Genomic DNA, 27,869 nt, shown 5'->3' on the forward strand with positions numbered 1-27,869 from the left:
ATGGTGGGAGCGACCCTTAAGGTGGCCATACATCAGAAAGATATTGTACCCAATCCTACAATCTCTATTGATTGTAAGATGGATTGTATGCAGATTGTGTGCACATCTTGTGTACACAATCATACAATCATGCAGCAGATGGATTGTATGACTGATTGTATGATGGATTGTATGCAGATTGTGTGCACATCTTGTGTACACAATCATACAACAGATGGATTGTATGACTGATTGTATGATGGATTGTGAGTAGATTGTGTGTCCAAAAACCACCAAGGACTGCCGGGGATTTCAAGGGAAATTGTACACAATCATGAGTGCAATCGATCTTAAGATCGATCTTTCTGATGTATGGCCAGCATTACACATACAGCAATGCCCACATTAGTACTCCGCTTACACATACATACAGGCAGGGTCACATAGGTACATACATTAATACATACATATAGGGACTGTCACGGAGAGAGAGGCAGGACCCAAACAGACAGACTGAGGCACCTGTTATGTCAGTACTAGATAGATTCCTGCAGCAGCCAGCCAGGAGTGAGGATGGAAGATTGTGTTTCTGTGCTGCGATACTGGCTGCATTATTTTTACACTGCAATTTAGATTTCAGTTTCAACACACCCCACCCAAATTGAACTCTCTCTGCACATAACGCTACTACTGTACTGGATGTTTGGTCACCATATGCAACAGAACAGGAGGGGAGGGTTGGGAGGAGATCACAGACCGCTGCAGGACCTTCTGTTTACATTAGCAGCACTGGAGGTGTTGTGGGCCTATTTTGATGGGGGGGCCTGGAGCTGCAGCCATTGTTAATCTGGCCCATGATGCTGGGGCAGATGTATTAAGCCTAGTAAAGTGATAAAGTGGTGATAAAGCTTTGATAAATTGGAAGGTGATAACGCACCAGCCAATAAACTGTCATTTTTGAAACGCAGCTAACTGGCTGATGCTTTGTCACCTTCTACTTTAAAGTTCATCACTGCTTTATCAAGGCTTAATACATCTGCCCCACTGTACGGGCTGCTCATGAGTTTTAGATAAAATTTGTATAAATAAGGTCTCTGTAATTCTGCGTTTGGGAACACAGATGCATTTGCGTGACACTCCAAAAGGCAGACTTTTTTTTTTCCCTTTTGCAATTATTTCAGTGACGCCCTTTGTTTTTTGCTGTCAGCTCTATTGTGGATACGGTTGCTAGGTCGACATATGTTAGATTGACCAGGAAAGGCCGACATGGCTACGGTTGCCAGGATCAGAAGGTCGACTTAAGCATTGGGTCGACAATGGTAAGCTTGACAGTCAAAAAGTGGACATGTGATTTACATAGTTACATAGTAGCATGCAATAAATGGGGAAGGGGAATTGGGAATGTGGTAGACCCAGAGGTGTAACTAAAGCACCGCAGCCCCCGCGGCCGCGGGGGGGCGCTGTGCATGTGTGGGCGCTGGGGGGCTGTGGTGCTATAGTTAGCCCCCTACCGTCCGCCCATCTGCCGCCCGCCAATCCGCCGCCTTACCTGTCTTGCTGGTCCCGTCCCGGCTCCCTTGCTGGCTTCATTCTTCTGCTAGTGAGACGGACCACAATAAAATGTCCGCCCCATATAGCAGACAGTTCTCTGAAACTGTCTGCTGTATGGGGGCGGACATTTTGTGTTGGTCTGTCTCACTAGCAGAAGAATGAAGCCAGCAAGGGAGCCGGGACGGGACCAGCAAGACAGGTAAGGCTGCGGGCGGGGGGTGCGGCGGGGGGCGCCCCCCATTAACGGCGGGGGGGGCGTCCAATTCATAGTTATGCCACTGGGTAGACCGCACCAGTTTGAATATACACTTAGAAGCTACTTAGTTTTCTTTAATCCAAATGTTGATATAGTTTTCCTGGAAAAAAACTGACTACTGGAGCATGTATTCTCCCATCTGTCACCAAACACTTTTAGACTTCCGTCTAAAACAGACGGAAAATAATTTCTGTAGCCAGTCCTATATGAGAGCATCTGTAATTCACTGTCTACTCTATCTCTTCAGTCACAATCCTAGAATCACCCACTCTCTCATTCCTCTTCCGCTGTCTGATGACAAGAAGGGTGAAAAGCAGAAGTGGAGTGCTCTCATATAGGACTGGCTACAGAAATTATTTTCCAGCTGTTTTCTCATTGGTAACAGGAATCATTACAGATGGAGATCTCATATTTCCATAGAAAGAGAAGAAATTAAACAACTAACAGTAGCGAGTGGTATGGAGTTGCATCTGTCTTGTCGATACCTTTTTCTTTCATAGTGGATATGAGAGCTGACTCCGTTTCGGGAAAGTGCCCTGCAATGCACATGTAGTATCAGGGCCGCACGTTAAATTAGGTGCCAGCACTGTAATCCGCTTATAGTATCTATCTTTCGGTCACAACCGTGGGACCGCCACTCTATCATTCCCCTTCCTCTGTTCATATACAGGAGGGGTGAAAAGCAGAAGTGATTTAGTTCCAAATAGGGCTGACCATCTATTCTGTTAGTGATTCCTATATCTGTAATATTAATCACAGACCCCAGGTGACTACATGACCAATGATTCAAACCTCACATACATTCTAAATTGGATGACGTACTGTATGTCTGGAGATATGACGGTCATTTATGTTCTCATGTAGATACAAGTGGGATGAACTAATCATTAAATATTTCGCAGTGTGCAATATGTACGGTGGTCAGAATTTTAATAAGCAATAATAAAAGTTATGTTTAAAGAATAGTCACAGTACTAATTGTTTCCTGAAATACAAGGGTGCCCCCAGAGTTTCTTTTTTCTTCTCTATGTTCTCTCTTGAACATAGAATTACATTAAGCATAGTTACATAGTAGGTAAGGCTGAACAAAGAATTGCGTCCATCTAGTTCAACCTATGTTTATAGTAGCTTATCCCTTGTTGTATATTATGTTCTGATATTTTAAAGACAGATTATGGGCCTTATTCTAGTTCACTCTTTCTGACAAAATCCTTCTTAGATGGACAAAACCATGTGCACTGCAGGGGGGCAGATGTAACATGTGCAGAGAGAATTAGATTTGGGTGAGTTATTTTGTTTCTGTGCAGGGTAAATACTGACTGCTTTATTTGTACACTGCAATATAGATCTAATTTTGAAGTAAAACCCCACCCAAATCTAATTCTCTCTGCACAAGTTACATCTGCCCCCCTACAGTGCACATGGTTTTGTCCATCTAAGAAGGATAAGTACAGTAGGAAAGGATGGGAACAGATGGAGGGGTAGGGTAGGCAGGATAGGAGGAGCGAAAGAGGTTTGGAGGAGGAGGGATAGGCTAGTCGGAAGAAGTGAGTTTTGAGGGAGTGCTTGAAGAAGGTAAGGGAATCAGAAAGCCTGATGGGTGGTGGGAGGATGTAACAGTGCAGGGGGGCAGCGCGAGAGAAGTCTTGGACACGGGAGTGGGAGAAGGTGATTAGGTGAGAGGTCAGGCGGCGGTCGGCGGCGGAGCGAAGAGGACGGGAGGGAGTGTGGATAGAGATCAGTGAAGAGAGGTAAAGAGCGGTGGAGGAGGAGAGAGCCTTGTAGGCGGTGGTGAGGAGTTTAAAGAGAACTCGGAAAGGAATTTACATGAGCATATCCCCCCTTAAATGTCTCTTCTCTACTGTAAATAGTCCCAAATTGCTTAATCTTTCCTCGTAGCTTAAATTCTCCATTCCCTTAATAAGCTTTGTTGCTCTTCTTTGGATTTTTTCTAATTCTATGATGTCCTTTTTATAGTGTGTGGCCCAAAATTGTACTCCGTATTCCAGGTGTGGTCTTACCCAGGGCTATTTTTCAGCAGGCTCCAGCAGGAGCTGAGGCCCTTATTCTAGTGCACTCTTTCTGACAAAATATTTCTTAGAAGGACAAAACCATGTGCACTGCAGGTGTAAAACCCCACCCAAATCTAATTATCTCTGCACAAGTAGCACCTGCCTCACCTGGATGTACCTGCCTAGATGGACATGGTTTTGTCCATCTAAGAAATATTTTGTCAGAAAGAGTGAACTAGAATAAGGGCCTCAGTTCCTGCTGGAGCCTGCTGAAAAATAGCTCTGGTCTTACCAATATTTGAGACGACTTATGCCGACAGTCCGCTAGGGCGTGGAAGGAGAATATATTAGTGTGCCCGAAGCATGGCGAGCGCAGCGGTACACTGATACATTGCTTGTGTCGACTTCCGTAGAAATTCGGGACAAAAGAAAGTGAAACTCATGTCAACCTTCCCATTGCTGACCTAATGTTTGCATCGGTCTTCCAACCCAGTCTACCTTAGCCACGTCAACCTATTTCAGGTGTCGACCTAAACCCTGTCGACCTTTAGTGGTCGACCTTATGACCTGTTTTTTTTAGTGCTTTACATATATGCGCAATCACTCAAGTGCATAAACGGTATTGTCTCCAACTCTTAATAGGATACGGTCATAGGGTCTACAGTATGTTGGTTGACAAGCATTGGGTCGTCATCGTTGGGATGCGGTGCACTGGAAACTGTGTCCATGTCGACTGTGTTGACATTCGGGAACAAAAACTGTGAAAACCCCCATGTCAACCTTTTAACGTTACATGTTTAGTTTCAGGGTGGCACCGCGTGCACACTCTAGCTATGAATCTTGGCAGCTTGCCAAACTTCTCTCAGCTACGTTATCAGCGCAGCACGTGTTTTAATACTGGCAGCTCGCCAGCTGCCTTAAATCTGTAATCTAAGTTATCAGCAGCGTGCGCGGCAGCCCAGCGCTGACAGATCATTGTGGTACTTGTAGTTTCACAGTGAAATAGACAGCCCGGCACACCGCTAACAACGGGGGCGTCTCAAGTAGACATCCCGGCACACCGCTAACAAAGTGGGCGTCTAAAGTAGACACCCCGGCACACCGCTTCTCTAAGCTATGTTATCAGCCTTGATCCGGCGGCAGCCCAGCGCTGACAGGTCATTGTGGGACGTGTAGTTCCACAGTGAAATAGACAGCCCGGCACACCGCTAACAACGGAGGCATCTCAAGTACACATCCCGGCACACCGCTAAGTTGGGTATAGGGGTACATAGGGGTGCAGTGTGCAAAACACTATTAAACCTGTTCACAATGACACTAGTCGACGTAACAGTTTTCGACCTTGTTTATTCCACCATCCACGCCAACCCAAAGCATGGCGAGGGGATGCGGTACGCGTCCTCCCGACCTTTCCATACCCCCACTATCCACGTCGGCGTGGAGTTGATTTTATATAGTGTGGCGAGCGGACGCGGAATACATGTGAAGTTATCCGCATCCGCTTGCCACGCTTCGGGCTCGGTGGCTCACCACACTTTGTAAAATGAACTCCACACCAACGTGGATAGTGGGGGTATGAAAAGGTCTGGTACCTTCGGGATGTGGTGGATGGTGGGATTGTTTCAGGAACACATTCACACCTGTCATATCATACACCTGAGACAGTAATGACAACATGTGTTAACTGTTTTTTAGTAAAGATAAATACTGCCTACGCTGACTACACTACGCTACTTCTCGCACCGCTGATAATGTAAATTACAGATGTAAAACAGCTGGTGAGCTGCCAGAATTCAAACATGCGCTGCGCTGATAACGTAGATGAGAGAAGTAAGGCAGTTTGGCACACTGCCAAGATTCATAGCTAGAGTGTGCGTGCGATGCCGCCGTGAAACTAAACAAGTACTCTTTTGACTGTCGACCTATCAACCTAAACCCATGTCGACCTTCCCCACGTTGACCTAACGGTGTCGACCGAATGCTTGCCAACCAACACAAAACTATCCCAACCCATCTTAATCAGGCCCATAGTGTACCTCCATATTCGGGAACTAGCACATTATCTATAACAATAACATGAATGCACAGGTCGAGGGGGTTATTGTTAGAAAGTTTTGTCTTAATGCTAATAAAATAAAAAAATTATAATTTTCTATCGTACCACAATAAAAGTCCCTGCATGTGCAGCATAACAACTGCCCGGCTAATGCTATATGCGTATCTGTGCGGCAGTATGCAACCACCAACATCCTTGCCTGCCTTGCCGCCGGCGCTGTGCCCGGCCGAACGAAGCCCCTGCCCAGAGAGTGTCATACAGTCACCCAGTAGTACTGTCACAATAAGTGACCACTGCCGGGAGGCACGCCGTGACGTCATGACGCGGGGGGATCTTGGCGGCGGATGACGTGCTGCCCTACCATCACGCTGGAGTCGGCACAGAACAGGGTATGTCACATAAAGGGGTAATACCCGCTTCTCCCGCCGCCCTCATTCCCGCTCCCATGTTGTTGCTGTTCGTTATCCTCCCTGTGATGCTGCCGGATGTGAGCGGGAGTCTCTGGCAGCCCCCACTCCCCGCATCTCCTCCGTGTCCCTCTCGCTGTATCCGCCCCATCTATAGATGTCTCTGCTCCTTACTGCCTCACATCACTATTGGTCACATCACATCACTATGGTGTATTCCCGGCAGCTAGCACTTTCTAGTGGCCCAACACCACGTATAAGTGTTTTTCTCCCGCCCTGAAGAGCTTTCTTTCTTTCTGTGGGTCTCCCTTCATAGCTGTCTCCCTTAGCTATATCTCTCTCTGGGGACTACCTTCCTATCTCTTTCTCTCTCTCTGGGGGGCTCCCTTCCTAGCTGTCTCCCTTATTAGCTATATCTCTCTCTGGGGGGCTTCCTTCCTAGCTGTCTCTCTGTCATCCTCTCTTCCTAGCTGTCTCCCTCTCCGGGGGGCTCTCTTCCTATATTTCTCCCTCTGAGGGCACCTTTCATAGATGTCTCCCTCTCTGGGGGTCTTCCTTCCTAACAGTCTTTATCTCTGGGGGTCTCCCTTCCTAGTGGTCTCTCTCTCTTGGGGAGATCCCTTCCTAGCGGCCTCTCTTGGGGTCTCCCTGTCTGGAGATCTCTCTCTCTCTCTCTCTCTCTTTGGGGGAGCTCCCTTCCTGGCAATCTCTCTCTCTCTTGGGGGGGGGGGGTCTCTTTTTGGGGGACTCCTTTCCTAGCAGTCTCTCAGGGGCGCTCCCTTTTTACTCTACAAGGTATCAAGATACAAAGCTTAGCTCTGCCCCCACACCCCAGGCTCAGATCGGCCCATGGGCCAGTGACTAGTAAAGCTGGGATGACCATAGGTGGGCGAAACCATCAATGGTCCCTTTCCATATTGTTTTATACAATGGAGGTTAATCACCAATGATGATGACTTTCGATGCTTAAGTCACTGACAGCTTTCCTACTTACATGAAACTTACTGCTATTGTTGCAAAAAGTATGTTTTTTTTAAATGTATCCAACCTTATAACTCTAAATTCACACCCACAGTAATACAGCTACATGTAGCATGTTCCGTTAGGTTTCTCTTTCAGTGTAAGGATAGTATTACTTCCTCAGGTCACACCACCCTTCCTTGTGTCTACTCAGTTACTGTGTTGTCGCAGTAATCCTTTCAGTGAAAATATTATATTTTTCATTTATCTAGGTGTATTTTCTGTATCTGCTGAATTTTAATACTGTACATGTTGAAAAAAACCTTTATTTTGCAAATTAGAGTTTCTAACTGATTTATCAGACAGTCTAAAAGCATTGCGGTCATTAGGTCAACCACTATTGGTCAACAAGCATTAAGGCAACATGGACAAAAGGGTCGACTTGTTTCTCCTGTGTTTTTTTTTTTTTTTCGAGTTTTCATACTTTAGCATCCCAGTCAATGTTCCCTCTAATTTTACGAAGGCTATGTGCGGCAAAGTATATTGGCTGTGCAACTTTGGAAGAGAATTGAAATTTTTGTGCGTCACTTACTGTATATATATAACTGGAAAATGAAATGAAAATTGTTCAGCAACTTTACTTCAAATTGATATTAAACATTCAAAACACAGCACATAATGTAGTTAATAGATGAAACATACATTAATTGAGTCCACAACTGCAAAAAGGGGACCACTGCTGCTTTGTGCACTCTGATGTAATGTCTGTGCATGTGCTCGGCAAGTTGCGCGCGCGCACAGCTTAGAGGGAACACTGATCCCAGTGGGCATAGAGAGAAAACATAATAGTTTCTAAAGGGGATGCAGTTAGTTTCCCGGCGGTCCACATCCCGTTGCCGGAATCCCGACTGCTGAAATCCCGGCACTTTGTCCCTCCTATGGGTGTCCACGACACCCATAGAGGGAGGATAAATTAGTGCGCCGAGCGTAGCGAGGCACCGGACCCTCTGCATGGCGAGTGCAGTGAGCCCGCAAGTGGGGGAGATCCACGTGTGTGTCCCCCCCCCCCCCTTCCTTGTCGGGATTTTGACCACCGGCATTTCATACCGATCCCTTCCAAAGCCTGCGATCACATGCGTTACTGATACAGTGTCTATGCCAACATAGACATAAAAATAGTAAAACATTACTGTTGACTTTTCTCCATGTAGACCAGGGTTTTTCAACCGGTGTGCCGCGGCACACTAGTGTGCCGCGGCCAACCCTCAGGTGTGCCGCGCGACAGCTGATCACGGCGACACACCCAGGTCCTCCCGCAGCCGCCCGCCCTACTCCAATGGATGTGCGCGCCAGACGTCAGTGTCAGCGCGCATCATCCATGGTGCCCACCCCCCCACCCGCCGAGACTCACGCCGCCCGCCCGCTCTACTCCAATGGATGTGTGCGCCTGACGTCAGTGTCAGCGCGCATCATCCATGGTGCCCGCCCCTCCACCCGCCGAGGCACACTCTGGACGGCTCCAGCATCATCCTATTTCCCACCCAGGCCGCGGCGCCCTCCTGTCTGAAGCGCGGCAAGCACCCCCAGGATCCACTCTCTGTCTCCTCCCTCCGCCTGCCTGCCTATTGGAGATCTCTCAGGCGAGCAGCTCCAGGTATGGGCATCTTGGTGTGGGCCATATGTTTGACGGGCATCTCTGTGTGGGCTACATGGGCATCTCTGTGTGGGCCTTATGTATAATGGGCATCTCTGTGTTGGCCTTATGTATAATGGGCATCTCTGTGTTGGCCTTATGTATATTGGGCACCTCTGTGTGGGCATTATGTATAATGGGCATTTCTGTGTGGGCCTTATGTATAATGGGCATGTCGGTGTGGGGCATATGTATAATGGGCATCTCTGTGTTGGCCTTATGTATATTGGGCACCTCTGTGTGGGCATTATGTATAATGGGCATTTCTGTGTGGGCCTTATGTATAATGGGCATGTCGGTGTGGGGCATATGTATAATGGGCATCTCTGTGTTGGCCTTATGTATATTGGGCACCTCTGTGTGGGCATTATGTATAATGGGCATTTCTGTGTGGGCCTTATGTATAATGGGCATGTCGGTGTGGGGCATATGTATAATGGGCATCTCTGTGTTGGCCTTATGTATATTGGGCACCTCTGTGTGGGCATTATGTATAATGGGCATTTCTGTGTGGGCCTTATGTATAATGGGCATCTCTGTGTGTGGCATATGTATAATAAGAGGTACAGTGTGGGGCATATGTATAATGGGCAAGTCGGTGTGGGGCATTTGTATAATGGGCATATCTGTGTGGGCCTTATGTATAATGGGCATGTCGGTGTGGGGCATATGTATATTGGACATTTCTGTGTGGGCCTTATGTATAATGGGCATGTCGGTGTGGGGCATATGTATAATGGGCATTTCTGTGTGGGCCTTATGTATAATGGGCATGTCGGTATGGGGCATATGTATAATGGGCATTTCTGTGTGGGCCTTATGTATAATGGGCATCTCGGTGTGTGGCATATGTATAATGGGCATCTCTGTGTGCGGCATATGTATAATAAGCGGTACAGTGTGGGGCATATGTATAATGGGCATGACGGTGTGGGGCATATGTATAATGTACTATGTACTATAATAAACTAATTTTAAAGGAAATAATAACAGATATCAACATAATATATATATATATATATATATATATATATATATATATATATATATATATATATGTCAATATTTGTTATTACTTGTCTTATATTTGATTAAAAACTGTTGGTGTGCCTTGGCAATTTTAAAGTCTTTGTCTGGTGTGCCGCGGCTTGAAAAAGGTTGAAAATCACTGATGTAGACCTTTTACTTGTGTCAACATTTTTCCCATGTTGATGAACCTTTTGACTGTCTACCTAATGATCCACACCCATCTAAAAAATGACTGAAGTTTAATGGTTGCTATGTTTTTTTGAAGCTTTGATACGTCTTCACAGATTTTCCAGTTTACACATTCTCCAACTGTGTTATGTGATTACAGAGGCTGAATAATATGTTGCAACCTGGTCTGTTGTGAGGCAATGGTACACTCCTGTATTCTAAGTACTGCTGCCCAAGCATCCAAACATTGAGAAATATCTTGTGCTAGCTCATTAGTTGCATCATTTTCCAGTGTACTACTGCTCAATTTTAATGTAGTTAGTAGTCTGTTTTTTTTCTTGTAGGTCTGTCTACTTCATGTGTAATCCAAATACAATTCTAAAACATTAAATCCATTTTTTGTTTTATAATTTTTGCAACATGCTTTTGTAAATGATAGAACATGGTGCAGAAGTGTTATGATCTGGATAGAGGTGATATACATGTAGCGTCTGTAAGAGAGTTGACTCCTTTTTGCACTATATGGGATGCAGTATTAATGATTCCCATGCTGTGCATTTTTATTGCTCCATCTTACAAATTTTGCCTAAATTTTTCCTTTTTTTTTTTCCACATATATACCCCTTTCACATCGCAGAAATGACTCGGGTCCAAACCGAGTGCAGTGTGAAAGTGCCATTTGGAAAAACCCGGGTCCAGCAACCCGGCATTCCGTCCTGGGTTAAAAGAAGGGTTTTACTTGTTGTTCTGCAAGATAAATGGGTAACCTGGGTCGAGCAGGAACCCGTTCATACTATGGGGAGGAGGCAGCGCCAGCTCCAAGCTCTGCCTCCTCCCCCTCCCCCGGTGACTCTCCACCCCTGCCTGACATCCGTGACCAAGCTTATTGCCGGATCGCTGAAGGGAGCTTCACCTCGCAAATGTCGGGTCACTTCCGGGACAGACCTGTGTCGAAATGCCTGGTTGCAAAGGGGTATTAGATGGTGCTTCAATTGTGGTGTTCGCCCCCTGCAGAGTCTTTACTATATTAATGGCCGTCTACTGAAACTATTTAAGTATTACTCCAATTAGACATCCATTTGCATGGTCGGGATCCCGACACCTTTAGGTAACGTATTCTAACCCTCTCCCCGCAGCTTAACCCTACCCGGCATTCTTACGATTGGGATGCAACATTTAGGATTTGGGCGCCAGGATTCTTAGTGATGCCAGGATCCTGGCGCTGGTTTTCTAATATAATAATTGAAAAGGGATTGACTTTCGGAAAGCATTTAAAGTTGTTTTATGTAATATGTACATTACTCCAATGCTTATTACCGTACCCACCAAAAATGACCACAATAAATGATGACAAGACAGAAAAGCTAAAGCTGTGTACACACAGTGCAATATATTGCTCAGTGTCCAGTTTTTATTAGCGACCAGAGATGGTTGCTGATGAACAGGAGACTCTGCCGGGGGAGACGCCCAGGGAAACAGCTGATCGCAGGAGCCAGCGATCATTAGAAGGCTGCACCCGCCGATTTATCGCTGCAGCACAAACAAATCACTGTCAATATGGTCGCTCAGCGATATTGCACCGTGTGTGCACTGCTTTAGATGAGATGTAGCCTATGGATCTTTGTGTCCTTTTGATTTCACTTAGATGGCCATTCGAATTATGGGCCAAAATATAGACTCCGTTGCAGTTTTGTGAAATTTCACAAAACTGCAACTGGCAGAGGTAGACCACTCTGCTCGCCGGGACCCTCACTGCGATGTGCTTGCAAAATTTTGTGGGCACATTGCTAAATTGTCAGGTCTTTGCCACACATTTGGGCGGTATTCAATGAGAATACCTGCGAGGTGCAGCGAATCCTTTTTAGGATTCGCTGCACATTCGCCACGTTCCGGAGCCGGCGGGCTCCGGTTTTCAACGTGTCAGGGGCTCGCTGCCCCTGACTGGCGAATATGAGCTCCTGCGGCGAATGCCGCAGGGAGCCTGAGGAAGGTGGCAGGCAGAGAGATGGAAGTCTCTCTGCCTGCCCCAGAACGTTTGTGGGGGGGAGGTTGGCTCCCCGGGTGCCAGGCAGCACAGGCTGCCCCCCGGGGTTGCCAGCAGGGGACCGTATATTCACTATACCCGATCGTAACGATCGGGTGCAGTGAATATATGAATATGTAATGAGCGGCTCGGCTCCGGCGCCCCCTGCTGGCTGCTGTGTAAAAAAAAAATATATATATTTTTTTTTAAATTAAATATATATTCATGTGCTTACAGCACATGAATAAAAATAGCATGCCCCTCCTCAGAATAAAATTCCTGATTTTTTTACACCAAATGTAAAAAACAAAACACTTTATTTTGAAAGTTCACATTCCACTTCTCCATAAAAAGATAGCGATTGCTACTCGGTGAATCATGGCGAAAAAAACCTTCAAATGTATTCGCCATGTGGTCATTGAATAGGGTGATTCACCGTTTTAGTAAAAAATTCGCCAAACAGCACAAATTCGCCATAAAAACATGGCGAATCAGGCTCATTGAATACCGCCCATTGAAGCGCTCGCACATTAATGGCTGCCCTGCTGCAAAGCCAGATACAAGCAGGTCATGTTTCGGATCACAGTGGCTGGGTGTTCTATCACACAGTCAATGTGGTCTTCCCCCGAGCAGTCCGGACTCACCTGTTTTGTATCCTAATTAACCGCTTGAGTACAGAAGGGGCAGCACCTGGTCTTCTGCAGCAGCCCCCTGCCGGCTTAGGCTGTTTGCAGCCGCTTGGAAAAGTTTGTGGCCTCTTGGGGGGGCTCGAGTGTTTGGGTGCTCAGCCATTCGTGTGTTCGGGCATTCATTTGTATGGATGTCCGAACACACGAATGGCCGAGGGTGGCCGAACCTCCTCCGAGCAGCGAAGGGGAGGATTGCCGGGGGGGGGGGGGGGGGGTGTTCAGCAATTTGATTTGATTCAGCAATAGAGAATGATGGTGCTCCAGTGGTTCACCACTGGAAGCACCACTGGCGCATCTTTTCTTTACAGTAGCATGCCCAAAATATCCTAGGGAGAGCCCCCTCCTGTGGCGCAGCTCAGCCTGAGAAACTTACGGGCATACCACCAGAGGGGTTGAACTTAATTTCTGGTCCGCTCCCACAAAATGCTCTGTCCCCACACAATTGATCATCGGCCGCATTGCTACAGTGAACTGTATATGAGCTGAGTAGCAGACGGAGGAGCCGGGAGATCACTTCACAGGGAGCCCAGCAGATGTGCCACTGTGAGACTGTTGCTCTAAACTTGTTGGGAACTGCTCGCATGTCAGTTCCTTCATACCCGGTAATTCTCAGCCTCTGTCAGCTTAAGGATTTTATGTGCACTTAGGAATAGTGCTTACTGTATTGCATTGTGGATGTCTTTTTATTGTTATTTTAAAGTCAACGTTTTATCAAGCTATTAATTGAAATCTATTGAAAACGTACTTCACTATTATACTTATTTTTCATTTTCATGATAATTGCACGGGAGGAATCCTGGTGTATTCAAGATCCCAAGCACCTGATAAGTTGTATTTCAGTATCTTTGGCCAGTTTTACCCATTCCTAATTGCAGCACCTCTCAAGCATCATCGGGTTGGATGGGAAGCTTCAGTGATGAGCCACTCAAGGACATTCACAGAGTTGATGGTATTGGCTGTGTGCCAAAATTTAAAAAAATAAGTATCATTTGTCAAAACAATACATTTGCAAAAAATTTCCACAAACTTTTTTTTTTCACATTGTCATTATGGGGTATTGTGTTTAGAATTTTGAGGGGGAAAATGTATTATTCCATTTTGGAATGGTATGCAGTCACTAATGGTAGACAGTAACTAGATCGACACCTTAAAATGATCGACATGGCGAGCGCAGTGGTACAGGTCAACATACAGAAACCCAAACCGTGAACAACTCATATTGACCTTATTCATGTCAACCTTGGGTATGTCGACCATTTCAGGATGTCAACCTAGTCATTCTCAACTATTTACACCTTAACTAATATAATCTGATTGGTTGCCCGTCACAACATCCCATCTTCAATAGTACTCCCATCTTAGTAAATTTACCCCTATGTATGCAGATCAGTGTTATGGTGTGTGTACACACTTGTACAATGTGCATGAGATTTTAACTATATAGTCAAAATCTCATCTGGATTGCATGCAGATTGCACAGGTTTTAACCCTAGCGATCCCGATGCGCGCTCCCATATTGCAGCCAGAAAGTCTTGGCTGCATAGACTATATAGTGCAGATCTGCACTATATAGTCTAAATTGTATGCAGATAGTCTAAATTGTATACATAGTCTAAATTGTAACATAGTCTAAATTGTACAAGTGTGTACACACCTTTACAGTGTATTAAACTGCTTTTTCGATTTTTTTTTTTTTTTTACCTAGGTGTAAAAATTGCTATATTTAGTAACTTTTTAAAATTGCACTGTATGGGATGTATAGGAGTAAATTGGACAGATCTGCGTAAATTGGACAGATCTGCCCAAATGGCATATTCAGAATTTCCCAGGTTGTCATGCCTTAAGGATTATCTGTTAAAGCTCTGAGTATTTCAGGAATTGCTGTGTCCTGCATCACAAAATCCTCAGCAAGCACTGCAAGGGATTGGGGGGGGGGGGGGACTCTGTGTCCACTATCTCATTTCATTGTAGCAAATACACAGATGGTCAATAATACGGATGGATGCCCCCATTAAAGTGAGTGTCTAGTGATTCATTACCAAATCTTAACCTCCTGTCCTATAGAAAAATAATGAAAAGAATAGATTTTGGTAATCTGGGAAGATTTCCCCCAATATGGTTTCCAAAAAGTAATGGGCACAATTTAACAGTGTCCCCTTAGCAGATGTTGTCTTATATTTTGCTCATTTATCGCCCAGTGGGGTAGATGTATGAAGCAGTGATAAAAGAGGAGAAATTATAAAGTGCCTGGTACTTTATCACCGACCAATCAGCTTCTGACTGTTAAGTTACAGGCTGTGTTTAAAAAGGGACAGTTAAGAGCTGATTGGCCAGTGATAAAGTACCAGGCACTTTGTCACTTTTCCTCCCTTATCACTGCTTCATACATCTAACCCAGTGTGTACGGGGCTTTAGAATGCTCCTGTCTTCCTCATCCTGGTATCGAGACTCTTTCAATTTATGATCCTACCTAGACCCACTACACTAGAGAAATGATTAACTAATCCACAACTGGGCAGGATTACACATTTTGGCTTTAAATGATATACTCCTTTGGTAGTTATTGTCATCACCAGATAATAAAACAGCCCTCTTTCTGGCTGATTTTTCCATAAACTGATTTTTGTGCCCAGCCCTAAGGGGCTGAGAACAAACGTATAGACTCCTGTGGTAATGTAAAGCCCTGTACACACCTAAAGATTTGTCTGTCCAATCTGTCTGCAGGGAACAAAAATTTGTATGGGAACAGGACAATCAACCAATTGCTCCCAAATGCTGAAATACAATCAAAAATAATTGTTTGGATAAATTTGTTAAATCATAGTGATTTAGCCAATTTGCCTGATTATCTTTCCGTTTGGGAGCAAACGGTTGATTTTCCTTTGCTTCCATACATTGTCAGATATTTTGTTTCCACCAAACAAATTGGACAAATATATTTTTGGTGTGTATTCAGCTTAACACTGGAAAACAGACAATGGTCATTCAGATAAATTGCTGACCTCTATTTGATGTAACAAATGTATTCGAACAATAATATTTATCTGATTTCCAGCATTTGGGAGTGAATGATTGATTGTCATATGCTCCCATACTGTACATTGCCAGTTTTTTGTTCCCTCCAGACAGATTGGACACATTGTAGGTGTGTACCCAGCCTTATGGTGCCCATTCAAGATTTTTATACCAATCCAATCTGACACCCAATTGCCCATGAAATCCAGAACACTCCTGGCCAAAAGATATTATGCGCACACATACAATGATTGTAAATAGTAACATAGGGGGTTATTCTAGTCCATTCTTTCTGACAAAATCCTTCTTAGATGGACAAAACCATGTGCACTGCGAGTGGGGCAGATGTAACTTGTGCAGAGAGAATTAGATTTGGGTGGGGTTTTTCTTCAAAGTGAGATCTATATTGAAGTGTAAAATCATGCAGTCAGTATTTTCCCTGCACAGAAACAAAATAACTCACCCAAATCTAATTCTCTCTGCACATGTTACATCTGCCCCCCTGCAGTGCACATGGTTTTGTCCATCTAAGAAGGATTTTGTCAGAAAGAATGAACTAGAATAAACCCCATAGTAATTAAGGCTGAAAAAAAGACGTCAGTCTATCGAGATCAACCTATCTAACTTGAAACTACTGACTTGAGTAAGTCATATCTATAGGATTCCCTTAGTGGCCAAAAATGCATCCAGTTTTGATTTAAGTTCAATAACAGTAGTTGCTCTAACCACCCCCACCGGCAATACATTTTACTGCTCTAATGGTGAAGAATCCTACTCTTAATTCAGTACGGAATTTATTTTCCTCGAGCCTCAGTACATGCCCGCATGTCCTAAGTATAGGCCTGTTAGTGAACAAATCATCTCCCAGTTCCATTTGGTTCCCAATCATGTATTTGACCATACTAATCACATCACCTCCCAACCTCCGTTTCTCCAGTGAAAACATATTCAGCCTGGTCAACCTATCTTTGTATTCTAGTGATTGGAGACCTTGTGCTGGCTTAGTCGCCCTTCTCTGTTGTGTAAACGATCAAAGGATTAGGTGGGTTCTGTAAAGACTACAAATCATAAACACATCTTTGGCACATAGTTCATCATGACAATGCGGAACGATTTTTTTCAAGCAAGATGAAGGATTCGCACATTGCATCATTATAATGCCGACACACAGACAGTTTTTAAAGGATAGGTCATTCCATTCAGCCGAAAACAGCCATATTGTTAAAAAAAAATCTATCTGTGCGTGGGAGTTTTAGTGTGACAACTATGAGGTTTGAGCCATTTATTTATGATTACATTAACCGTGGGAGCCGTGGTTGGATCCCTTAATGAAGCTGCACAGGTACTCTTTACCTAGCACGGCGGCCATCGCGGGCATTGAATGCACTAAAAAATCGGGTGCGACGCGACCGACGCGATGCCCGCGATTTCCCATAGGGAACAATGTTAAATGTCTCAATTGACCCGATTTTTCTGTTCAATGCCTCAATTGACCCAATTTTTCCATAGGAATCAATGTTAAATAACCCACAGAGGCCAAATAGGCACCCTAAAGTGTGAAATGGCCCCCACAATTGTTAACGCCACCCCACGATCAACGTGAACCCGAAGCGTGGCGAGCCCGCGAGAGGCGGCGGTACGCGTCCTACGACCTTTTCATACCCCCACTATCCACATCGGCGTGGAGTTGAGAATAGAATAGTGTGGCGAGCGCAGCGAGCCACAGAGCCCGAAGCGTGGCAAGCGGACGCGGATACCTGTGAAGCCCGCGAAGGGATGCGTTTACCTGTGAAGGTATCCGCGTCCCCTCGCGGGGCTCGCTGCGCTCGCCACGCTTCGGGCTCGCTGCGCTCGGCGTACCGCCGCCCCTCGCGGCCTCGCTGCTCTCGCCACGCTTCGGGTTGACGTTGATCGTGGGGTGGCGTTAACAATTGTGGGGGCCATTTCACACTTCAGGGTGGCTATTTGGCCTCTGTGGGCCATTTAACATTGTTTCCTATGGAAAAATCGGGTCAATTGAGGCATTGAACAGTAAAATCGGGTCAATTGAGAAATTTAACATTGATCCCTATGGGAAATCGCGGGCATCGTGTCGGTCGCGTCGCACCCGATTTTTAGTGCATTCAATGCCCGCGATTTTTTTACCTGCGATGCCCACAATCAAAATCGTGGGCGCCGTGCTAGGTAAAGAGTACCGCTGCACATAGCTTGGATCCCTTAATGAGCAGAGCATTGTATACCTGGTGGAAGGGGTCATGTTTTATAATCTGGTGTAAGAATACAAGTCTATACTTGGATACATGCAGGTAACTAGTGCACTTGAAATTTGAGATTGGGTCTTGTGGTGATTGAATTCTTCAGGTGCCCACACACCACAACGATTTTTTTTTTTTCGTCAGATTTTACCGCAAATCTGTTCCGATCTGATGCGTACTCGTGGGGTTCTTTATCTGCATCTTCTGATCTTCTGTGCTGCAGGGAAGATAAGAAGATGCAGTTGTAAAGACCTGTGGGACTCGGCGCTTGAGCACTTTGTTGTTTGGGTGGTCGGGCATTTGGAGTTGGGGCGTTAAGGCGCTTGGGTATTCGGATGTTTGGGTATTTGAGAGTTGGGCCGTTTGGGTGCACTCAGGTGTTCTGGCGTTATCAGGCGCACAGATGTCCAGGGGTATTCAGGCGCTCTGGCGGTCAGGTATTTTGGAGTTAAGTGCTTGGCTTCGGTCGCGATGTTCGCGGGCGCTCAGGTATTTGGGAGTTCGGGCACATTTGGGAGCTCAGATATTTGGTAGCGCATGTGCGCTGCAGTATTCGTGTATTTGGGAGCTGGGGCATTCGGGCGCTCAGGTGTTCAAATGTTTGGGCATTTGTGAGTTGGGGTATACAGATGCTCTGGTGTTCGGGCGCTTGGGTGTCCGAGCAGTCATGTATTCTGGAGTTGGGGTGTTCATGCATTCGGGTATTGGGAGTTATGGCGTTTGGGTGCTCGGCTGTCTGGGCACATTCGTATGATTAGCTGTTCAGGTGCGCTCGGGTATTTTGGCGCGTTTGTGAACTTGGGTGTACAGGCTCCCAAATAATCGGCAAGTGGGCAGTGGATGGGGTGAGCGTTGTGTTTGTGGGAGTGACGATGATGAATACTTACTTGTCAGTTTAATGCACGGAAATAATGTGGAGGAGCCTGTGCCTGCAGCGCAGCTCAGACCGGAAAATTAAATCTTTTGTCCAGGAGGTTTAAGGGAAATCTTAAGATAAATATTGAGATCGCAGATCTTTCTAGTAGGTGGGCACCGCAAGAATTGAATTTTGAGTCTGAATTTTGAAATGATTGTTTCTCTTTATATATGAAAGTGTTTCCTATTTTTGTCCTATAGGGTTAGACCAGGTGTGGCTAAAACGGTTCTTGAGATCTTCCAACAGATCATGTTTTCCACATCACCTGTGGATCTGTAGAATGTGTTGGTTAGGAATGAACATACCACATATTTGAATGGCTACACCTGTTCACCAGCTACTGTAGATGGTCTGGAAAATGTGAACTGTCGGTAGATCTTGAGGACTGGTTTGGTCTTTATGGTTATTATATACCTGTACCACTACTTTAGACAGCCTCCTAGGGTGCCAGTATCTGAAGGGGGGTTTATGATCTAAGTTCTAAGATGCCGCCACCACCACACTTTCACTTAATGGGCTGGAAAGTGGGTATTGGTGGCAGTGCGGGGTTGGTCAGTGGGAGCAGTTGGTTGAAGTTTTTCAAGGGTACTGAGAAGCCTTACACCGGCTCTACTCTATATTTGTTTTGTGAATGGATTGTGGAGAGTCATTTCAGTCACATTACCATTCATTTTATTTGGTGACTTATGAGTGGGGAAATTTAAGACATGTTAAAGCAGAGTGCATACACCTCTGAGTGCAGCTCAGGGATGGTAAAGACAGAATGTGGTCTTTAGGGAACGTGACCTGAGTGTTATGTGAGTGCAGGGCTTTTTCTCTTAATGCGTTCTGTGTAATAGTTGCTTCTACAGTGCTTTAACTTGCATCCTGGAGATGTAGGAATGAATGCTGGTAAGAAAGTCTGCCTAGTAATAATTCAGAATAAAAGCTTCAAGCTCACTGTCAGAAATGTGATGGAGTCCATGAAAAGAGACAAAGAAATACAGTTAGGTACATTCAGTATTTGGACACTGACACAATTCTCTTAATTTTGTTTTTATAAGCCACCACAATAGATTTTAAATGAAACAACAGAGAAGCAATTGAAGTGTAGACTTTCAGCTTAAATTCGAGGGATTGAACAAAATAACAGTATGATATGATTAGTCCTTGGAACCAATTTTATACACAGTCTCTTGCTTTCAGTGGCTTAAATATAATTGGACAAATTAACATAATCCTAAATGTTAATTTCAATACTCTTTGAGAATCATTTGCAGGCAATGTCTGCCTTCAGTTTAGAACCGATGGACATCGCCAAACGCTGGGTGTCTTCTTTTGTTAAGCTTTGCCAGACCTTTGCTGTAGCAGTCTTTAATTGATGCTAGTTAGTGGGTCATCCTGCTTTTAGTTTTGACTTCAGCAAGTGAAATGCACGCTTGGTTGGTTTGATATCAGGTGACTGGCTCGGCCGTTGCAGAGTATTCAGCTTCTTTGCCTTAAAAAAACTCCTATGTTGCTTTCACAGCATTTTTTTGTTGTCATTGGTCATCTTTATTGAGTGCCGTCCAATTTACTTTGCTGAATGTGTCTGAATCTGAGCAGACAGTATATACCTACACACTCTAGACTTCATTTGTTCTAAATACACACTAGTGACCCAGTGGCATTAGAAGCCGTGCATACCCGTGCTATCACACTCCCTCCACCATGTTTTACAGATGATGTGATATGCTTCGGATCATGACCATTCTAAACTAGGAATGTTCACACTAGAAAAGAGGCGTCTAAGAGGAGACATGCTTAACGTACAAATAGATCAGCAATAAAATGAACTATCGGGTAACCTCTTTACCTTGATGGCAGAGACTAGGATATGTGGGCATGCTTAGACTGGAGGAGAGTAGATTTTGTACAATTAGGAGGAAAGGCTTATTTATGGATAGGGCAGTAAACTCACTTCCGGAGAAGGTAGTGGGGGCAGGCACATTAAATACATTTAAGATAAGGTTGGACAAACATTTACGGGGAAAAAAAAACATCCATGGGTACAACATTATTTAGCTCAAAGCTACAAAAAGCAAATTAATAAAAGGTTGAACTTGATGGATGTACGTATTTTTTCCAAGCTCAACTACTATGTTACATGCATTTTTCTTACCATCTTTCTTGTATAGGTTGATCTTGGTTTCATCTGTCCAAAGATTTCTGTCCCAGAACAGGGATAGCTTTTTTAGATTTGTTTTGGTTAAATTTAATCGGGCCTTTCTATTTTGGATGCTTACGATGGTTAGCACCTTGTGGTGAACACTCTGTATTTGCTCTCATCAGTCTTCTTTTTATGGTAGACTTGTATAATGATATACCTTGCTCCTGGAGTGTCTTCTTTACTTAGCTGGATGTCCAGGCCTTTTTGTGTTGCCAAGCTCAACAGTGCATTCTTTTTTTTCTCTGAATGTAGCAATTCTCGCTTATCTCTCCGATGGATTTTTTTTTGTTTAGCAGCTCAAGGATGGCCTCTTGCATTGGGAACTCATTTGACTGCATGCTGTGGGATAACAGCAACAGGTTCTGCAGCCACACGGATTCCTCTCAAGACGTTTTGCCTGCTTAACTGATAAAGAAATATAAAAGAATAGCCAAGACTAGGGTGGCCAATCCCATGATTAAGCAGGATCCCAGGGTTTGGCCCCAAAATGTCCAGGATTTAAATCTCCAATCCCAGGATTTCGGAATTAGACTGCACATGCACAGTCTAATGCCGGGCAATAAATGAGCACCCGCTCAGACCCTGCCTGGCTGTTCCCGACCACAGCGTGCGGCCTGTGCCTGGGGTGTTTTTATTTTAGTGATACCAATCCCAGATCCTGGAAATCCCGGAATTGGGCATTTTTGAATCCTGATTTCCGGGATTGAAAAAATGCCCCCAGGATTGGCATTCCTAGCCCAGACCTGTCCATGAAACAGCATTGAGTCAAATATCCAATTTCTTTTGGACTCTTAAAAAAGAAAGGGCCACAAATTAAACGGCTGCAACTCCTAAACTCTAACTCCAATTTGGATGTGAATACCCTCAAATTAAAACTGCCTTGTAATACAATATTCATTATATAACTATAACTTGAATATGATTTGGTAAACCGCTAAAATAACAAAAATTGTGTCAAGTCAAAACATATCTATGGATTTGACTAAGTAAAGGGGTGTGGTATGACTGCCCTACCATCTGGATCCCAACAGTCAGTATACCGACATCGGAATTTCGACTCCCAGTTCCCCAACGGGGGGTGCAAGAACAAGGAACCTCCTTGTGGGCTCGCCGCGCTGCGGGAATGGTGGCTCGCTCTGCTTGCCATAGGTTCTATTCTTCCTCTATGGGGGTCATGCATACCCAGAAAGGAGAATAGCCCCTGTCAGTCGGGATCCCCCTGTCGGAGCACCGGCAGTCGGGATTCCGAAGTTGGTATACTGACTGTCGGGATCCCGATTGTCGGGCAGTCATCCGGCACCCAAGTAAACATTCACCTCTATGTTAAGAACTGTTGAACAGGCATTAATAACAGCCATTTATTTATTCATATACAGCCAGTAATGTAGACATTATACCTCTGGGGCAGTTCAGTGTTTTTAATGCTCCTCCTCTGCTTTGTGGGTTAAACCGTAGCATTCCTCAGATGTTATTAGTGTTCAATCTTATTTTATCACACAAAGTTCAAAATGTAAGTTTAGCATCCAAAATTCTAGGAAAGGACAGAGCACATTTTTCCATTTTTAAAATGCTGTTAAAACACTGATTATAATTTAATGTTTTTTTCTTAAAAACATTGAGATTTTTATGAATCAGTAGTGGGCAGGCTGTGCGAGGACTCATGTATATCACAAAGTTCTGCAAGAATTTTAGATTGACGTTAAACCTCAATTTACGTAACTAGTCAATGGGAGTATTATATAAAACACCCAGACTTAATGATAAAATCCAATAATAATGATATTTGGCTAGCATAAGATTATAGAAAATTGGAAAGAATCATTTTGCCAACAAACCCAGTCTTTAATCTGTTTCATCTTCTAAGGCTGGGTACACACTTATTTACATCACAAATGCCGGGACGCACCTGGGATTTGGACAGCGGTCTGTCCCTGTAGCAACCCGGCATTTGTGATGCTTAGAAGCCCACACCCACCTGGAAATAAGCCGGGTCAACCCGGTGACATCCTGGGCTATGAAAGGGGTAGTAGATATATCTCTTAATGGATTGGGCAGCATGTTCTCCATACACACTGCCCAATTAGTATTGCGCCAATATGTTTTTAGATTTTTAAGAGGAGATCTTTTACTCTTTAAAAAAAAGTGCAGTATTGATTCAGTGATTGATAACACTGATTCAGTGTTAATGTTTTTATGGTTCAGACCTCCCCAGCTTAAATAGACTCAATGTTACTCCATTTTCATGTACTACATATTCTAGTTTTCAAGTTGGTATGTTGGTCAATTTTGAGCAAGTGTCTGACTGTATTCTGGGTCACACGGATATTTGCAAATGCACAGTCGCCAGCCCTGCATACACTTTTGCACTTCAATAGACTGATCAGCAGTTATACCTACCCTATGCGCCTTTTACATGTGTATGGCACTTAGAAGCCAATTTCACTTCTACTGCTTTCAGACCGCAAATGCAGGGTTGCACAGGACTTTGAAGCGGTTCAGTCCCGTTGGGACCCTGCATGTGCGGTCTGTTCAGATTGCATCAGTGAACTGGCAATATTGCCGGTTCGCTGACGTCATGTGGGGGAGCGGCATCAGGGGTGGGGTAGGAGGCAGCGGTTAGAGCTGGCTCTACTCCAAGCACTGCCTCCTTCATGGTGTGAACAGGAAACGGGTCGCTAGACCCGATTAAGCCATTCACACTGCACAGCAACACAGCAACGAACCCTTCTTCTTACCCGGTACGAATTGCTGTGTTGCTATCGGTTAGCTGTAACCGGTTACCCCTTTCACTGCATGAATTACTGGGTGGAACCTGCAAGAAACCGGCATGAACCTGGTAATTTTGTGCGATGTGAAAGGGGTATAACTGAGACAAACAGCCGACATCCATTCAAATCACTTGGAGATAAACACAAAGATGCGCTGAACCTGTCGCCTCCATTCATCTTTTTTTTGTAAAAATACATATGTTCACTGTGGTACTTTCTGTCTGCTGAAACCACTATATAGGCACTATAGGCAACTTGCGCCTTTTATGCTTTTCATTGAAGATGGTTCAAAATAGCAAAACCAAAAAAAATAAATGCATTATTACCGGTATTTTCAAGTCCAGATATAATTTTTCCTGAAATTATATGTAGAAACCTGTATTGTCCTGTTTAGGGAAAGTGGATATATGTCAAAGTAGGAACCCCACACATTTGCTTTATTGCAGCTTAAAAAACAAACAAACCCACATATTAGGTCATTTTGAACAGGTTGTCTTTACGACGTGAGGAGGGGATGCAGTTACAATCCCGGAGGTCGGAATCCCGGTGGTCAAAATCCCGACTGCCGAAATCCCGACACTTTCTTCCGCTATAGGTGTCCACGACACCCATGGAGGGAGAATAAATTAGTGTGCCAAGCGTAGCAAGGCACCGGGCCCACTGCGTGGTGAGCGCAGCTAGCACACAAAGGGGGGCGATCCACATCCCCCCTTCTTGGGATTTTAGCGGTTCAGGATTTTGAACGCTGGGATTCCGACCGCCTGGATTTAGTACCAATCCCGCGAGGAGGTGTAAACTAATGCTATTTTCTGACAATATTAAATCTTCTGTAAAAAATGAAACAATGTTTATGTTTTGCATGCACTATGGAAAACTGAGTCATATTGCTGTTGGAATATGACCAGAATGGTAATAGTATAATGAAATACAGTACTGAACAATGCAGGGTACCAGGTCTTGCTGGGACTTATACGAGTCCCAACAAGACCTGGCACCCATGCATTGTTTAGGTTTGCTGGTGATTTTAGAATTAATAGTGCCAGCATGCAAATGTTTGCCAAAACATGCTGAAGCCTGTGGAACTAGAAGTATCAGCAAGATCTATCAGCCATCTTGTATAAGTTCATGCAGTTCCACAAAAGTTTAGGATAGTAAAAAGAAAAATTATTTTCCATCTTAATCTATAATGGATCTTCTGTTACACACAGAAACATCTAAACAGTAAATTGCTTGAATTACACCTCTATAGCATTTGCTGAAGCTTTAGAACCATTATCCAGTTTTGTCTGCAATGCAGCCTGTGGCTATCTCTACCCTCTGCATCGGTTTCACCTTCTGCAGCTACAAACTTTTATCTTATTAGAACACCAACATTACAATCCTCATCTTTTTATCTTGCTGCCAATAATTTGATAGACTTGATGCTCTCAGTTGAGATTCCCCTGCAGAGTGTGTTGTATTTTATGATGTTTTTCATTGGGAGGGGGTTCCCAATCTATACTGCTCGCTGTTTGGACGCAGAGCCTATTACTATGCAGAGATAAAGGAAAACACCCAGTAAGACATCCTTGCAGCTGAGTAGAAGCATTGCAGGGCATACATCATCTCCTTGTTCTGCCTGCGGCTGCTGTCTCTCCAGTAGCTTGCTGGTTAAGTTTCCCTGTGTGGTGACCCCCCTCTAGCTTGATGCTTTTTCTCTTTCTCTCTGCATAGTAACTCCCACCACCACCATTCCCCTCCTCACGTGTGTCACAGGGCTGTAACTGGGATTTTGCCAAAGCTATGAATGCAGATAAGCGTCTGGTACAGAACAACCTCTCTATTGTGATGTAGAAATAAAAGCGCTGCACGTCCAAGATTTCATTCAAATTCAATCGGGTCCAGACACTGGAGGAGCGATGCCTCTCGGAAGACAAGTCATGAATATTTTATTGATTTCTATTGATTTTGTTGTAACTGTACCTAGTTGTGAGCATGCTATTTGTTTATTCTCATTCTCTCAAAATTCCCTCCTTGCTGTGCTTTAAATGTTTTTTTTTTTGTCATTTGCAGATGCAGTTTATGTTACTCTTCAGCCGTCAGGGAAAGCTGCGGCTTCAGAAGTGGTATGTGCCACTGTCTGACAAGGAGAAAAAGAAAATTACCAGGGAGTTGGTCCAGACAGTATTAGCCCGAAAACCGAAAATGTGCAGCTTCCTGGAATGGAGAGACCTGAAGATCGTATATAAAAGGTGGTTCCATCTCCCCTCTCCTCCCTTTCCTTTCCTTGTTATTAACCCCTGGGCTGCAGCATTGCTGTGCACTGATATGTATTCTAGGCCTGTAGTACCTCAGCTAATTAGCAGTCTCTGCTGTGCTAGCCAGCATAACTATTGTCCTTAATAACAGAAAATGTGTCTGCGACAGCTTGATTGAAATACTTGCACCCGTGTTCAGTCATCTACGTACCATACACACTGGGAGATTTTGAACTGAAAGCAGCTCACTTTTACCATTTGAGTTGCTTTCAGGTCAAAAGCCACCCAGTGTGTATGGCCTGGCGATGATGCGTGCTCCCATATCATCGCTGCCCGCCACCTTATCACCAGCAGATAAGTGGCGGGGTGGATGGCTTTCCATATTGTCCTGCTATGGAAAGTCGTCCACCCTGGGGAAAATTGCTAGGACAGGCGAAAATCACTCAAAGGGCAGTATTCAATGCGGCTGGCGAGGGGGTTAAACGGCGGGCTTACTGTATTTATTGTTCCGGGGGAACCCTCGCTGTCAGATTACGGTGAGGATTCCCCCAAACAGCGAGGGTCGCGGCTAATGCAGGGAGCCCGCTGCATTTAGCTGCAAGCCTCGCAGTTGTAGAGGCTGCACACGCCGTTTCCACGTCACTGCAAAAACCCAGCAAGGTGGAAACGGCGTGTGCATGGGGGTCAGTTGAATACTGACCATGCAAGCTGTCACAGCTCGCAAAAGAGCATTGACTATACCCCAGTGTGTAAATGATTTTCGCCCAGCGATTTTTCCCAACATCGCTGTGCATACACGCCTGGGCAAAAATGAAGAGTGTGTATGTATCTTTAATCTGCAATGTAACCATTATGTATCAGGGTAAGGCAACTTTTACAATGAGTTAACTGAGCATTATGGGGGTTATTCTGGTTCACTCCTGGCAAATTCCTTCTTAAATGGACAAAACCATGCTGCATTGCAGGTGGGGCTGAAGTAACATGTGCAGAGAGAATTAGATTTGGGTGAGTTAATTTGTTTCTGTGCAGGGGAAATACTGACTGCTTTATTTTTATACTGCAATATAGATCTCACTTTGAAGTAAAGTCCCACCCAAATCTAACTCTCTCAAGTAACATCTACCCCACCTGCAGTGCACATGGTTTTGTCCATTTGAGAAGGAATTTGTCAGAAGGAGTGAACCAGATACCTACAATAATAAGGGGTTTTGACATTGTCATTTCAAATTCAAGCTACGTGTTAAGGTCCATACACACTGGGCGACTATGCCCAGCGTGTTCGGACAGCGATGATGTCAATCATCGCTGCGGGGAAAGCCGCTCAGTGCATACACACTGAGCGGCTTTCTTCTTGCCCGGCGCCGACGGAGGGGGGAGGACGGCGTTGCATAGCGCAGCGCTGCGCTATGCAAAGCCGTCCTGAAAGACGCTTATCTGCTGGTATAACCAGCAGATGAGCGGCTTTCCCGGCGATGTTGCAGGAGCGCTCACCGCTCATTGCCGGACCATATACAGTGGGCGGCTTTGAGCTGAAAGCCGCTCAAACTTGCTGTTTTGAGCGACTTTCAGTTCAAAGTCGCCCAGTGTGTATGGGCCTTTAGTGTATTTACTTCACCCATTGCTGTATGTATGTGTGTATGATTTAGTTATCACACACCTATAAGTTC

At 44.7% G+C, this 27,869-nt stretch overlaps 1 protein-coding gene across 6 annotated transcripts in view; it reads left to right on the forward strand.

Moving 5' to 3' along the window:
- The first annotated feature begins 6,089 nt into the window (after window positions 1-6,089).
- The window catches only part of AP1S2 (adaptor related protein complex 1 subunit sigma 2), a 97,993-nt gene continuing 76,213 nt past the window's right edge, over window positions 6,090-27,869 (forward strand). For 4 of the 6 annotated variants that reach the window (XM_083172431.1, XM_083172432.1, XM_083172436.1 and 1 more), the window contains exons 1-2: window positions 6,090-6,243; window positions 26,018-26,196. In XM_083172431.1, the coding sequence (XP_083028557.1) occupies window positions 6,199-6,243; window positions 26,018-26,196 (224 nt within the window). In that variant the 5' untranslated portion in view covers window positions 6,090-6,198. Of the gene's footprint in view, window positions 6,244-25,545; window positions 25,882-25,910; window positions 25,934-26,017; window positions 26,197-27,869 lie in introns of those variants that run through there. The other 2 variants (XM_083172433.1, XM_083172437.1) reach the window with 2 other exon arrangements.

This window comes from Crinia signifera, chromosome 2 (genome assembly GCF_055691185.1).
Source record: "Crinia signifera chromosome 2, ASM5569118v1, whole genome shotgun sequence".
Lineage (NCBI taxonomy): Eukaryota > Metazoa > Chordata > Amphibia > Anura > Myobatrachidae > Crinia > Crinia signifera.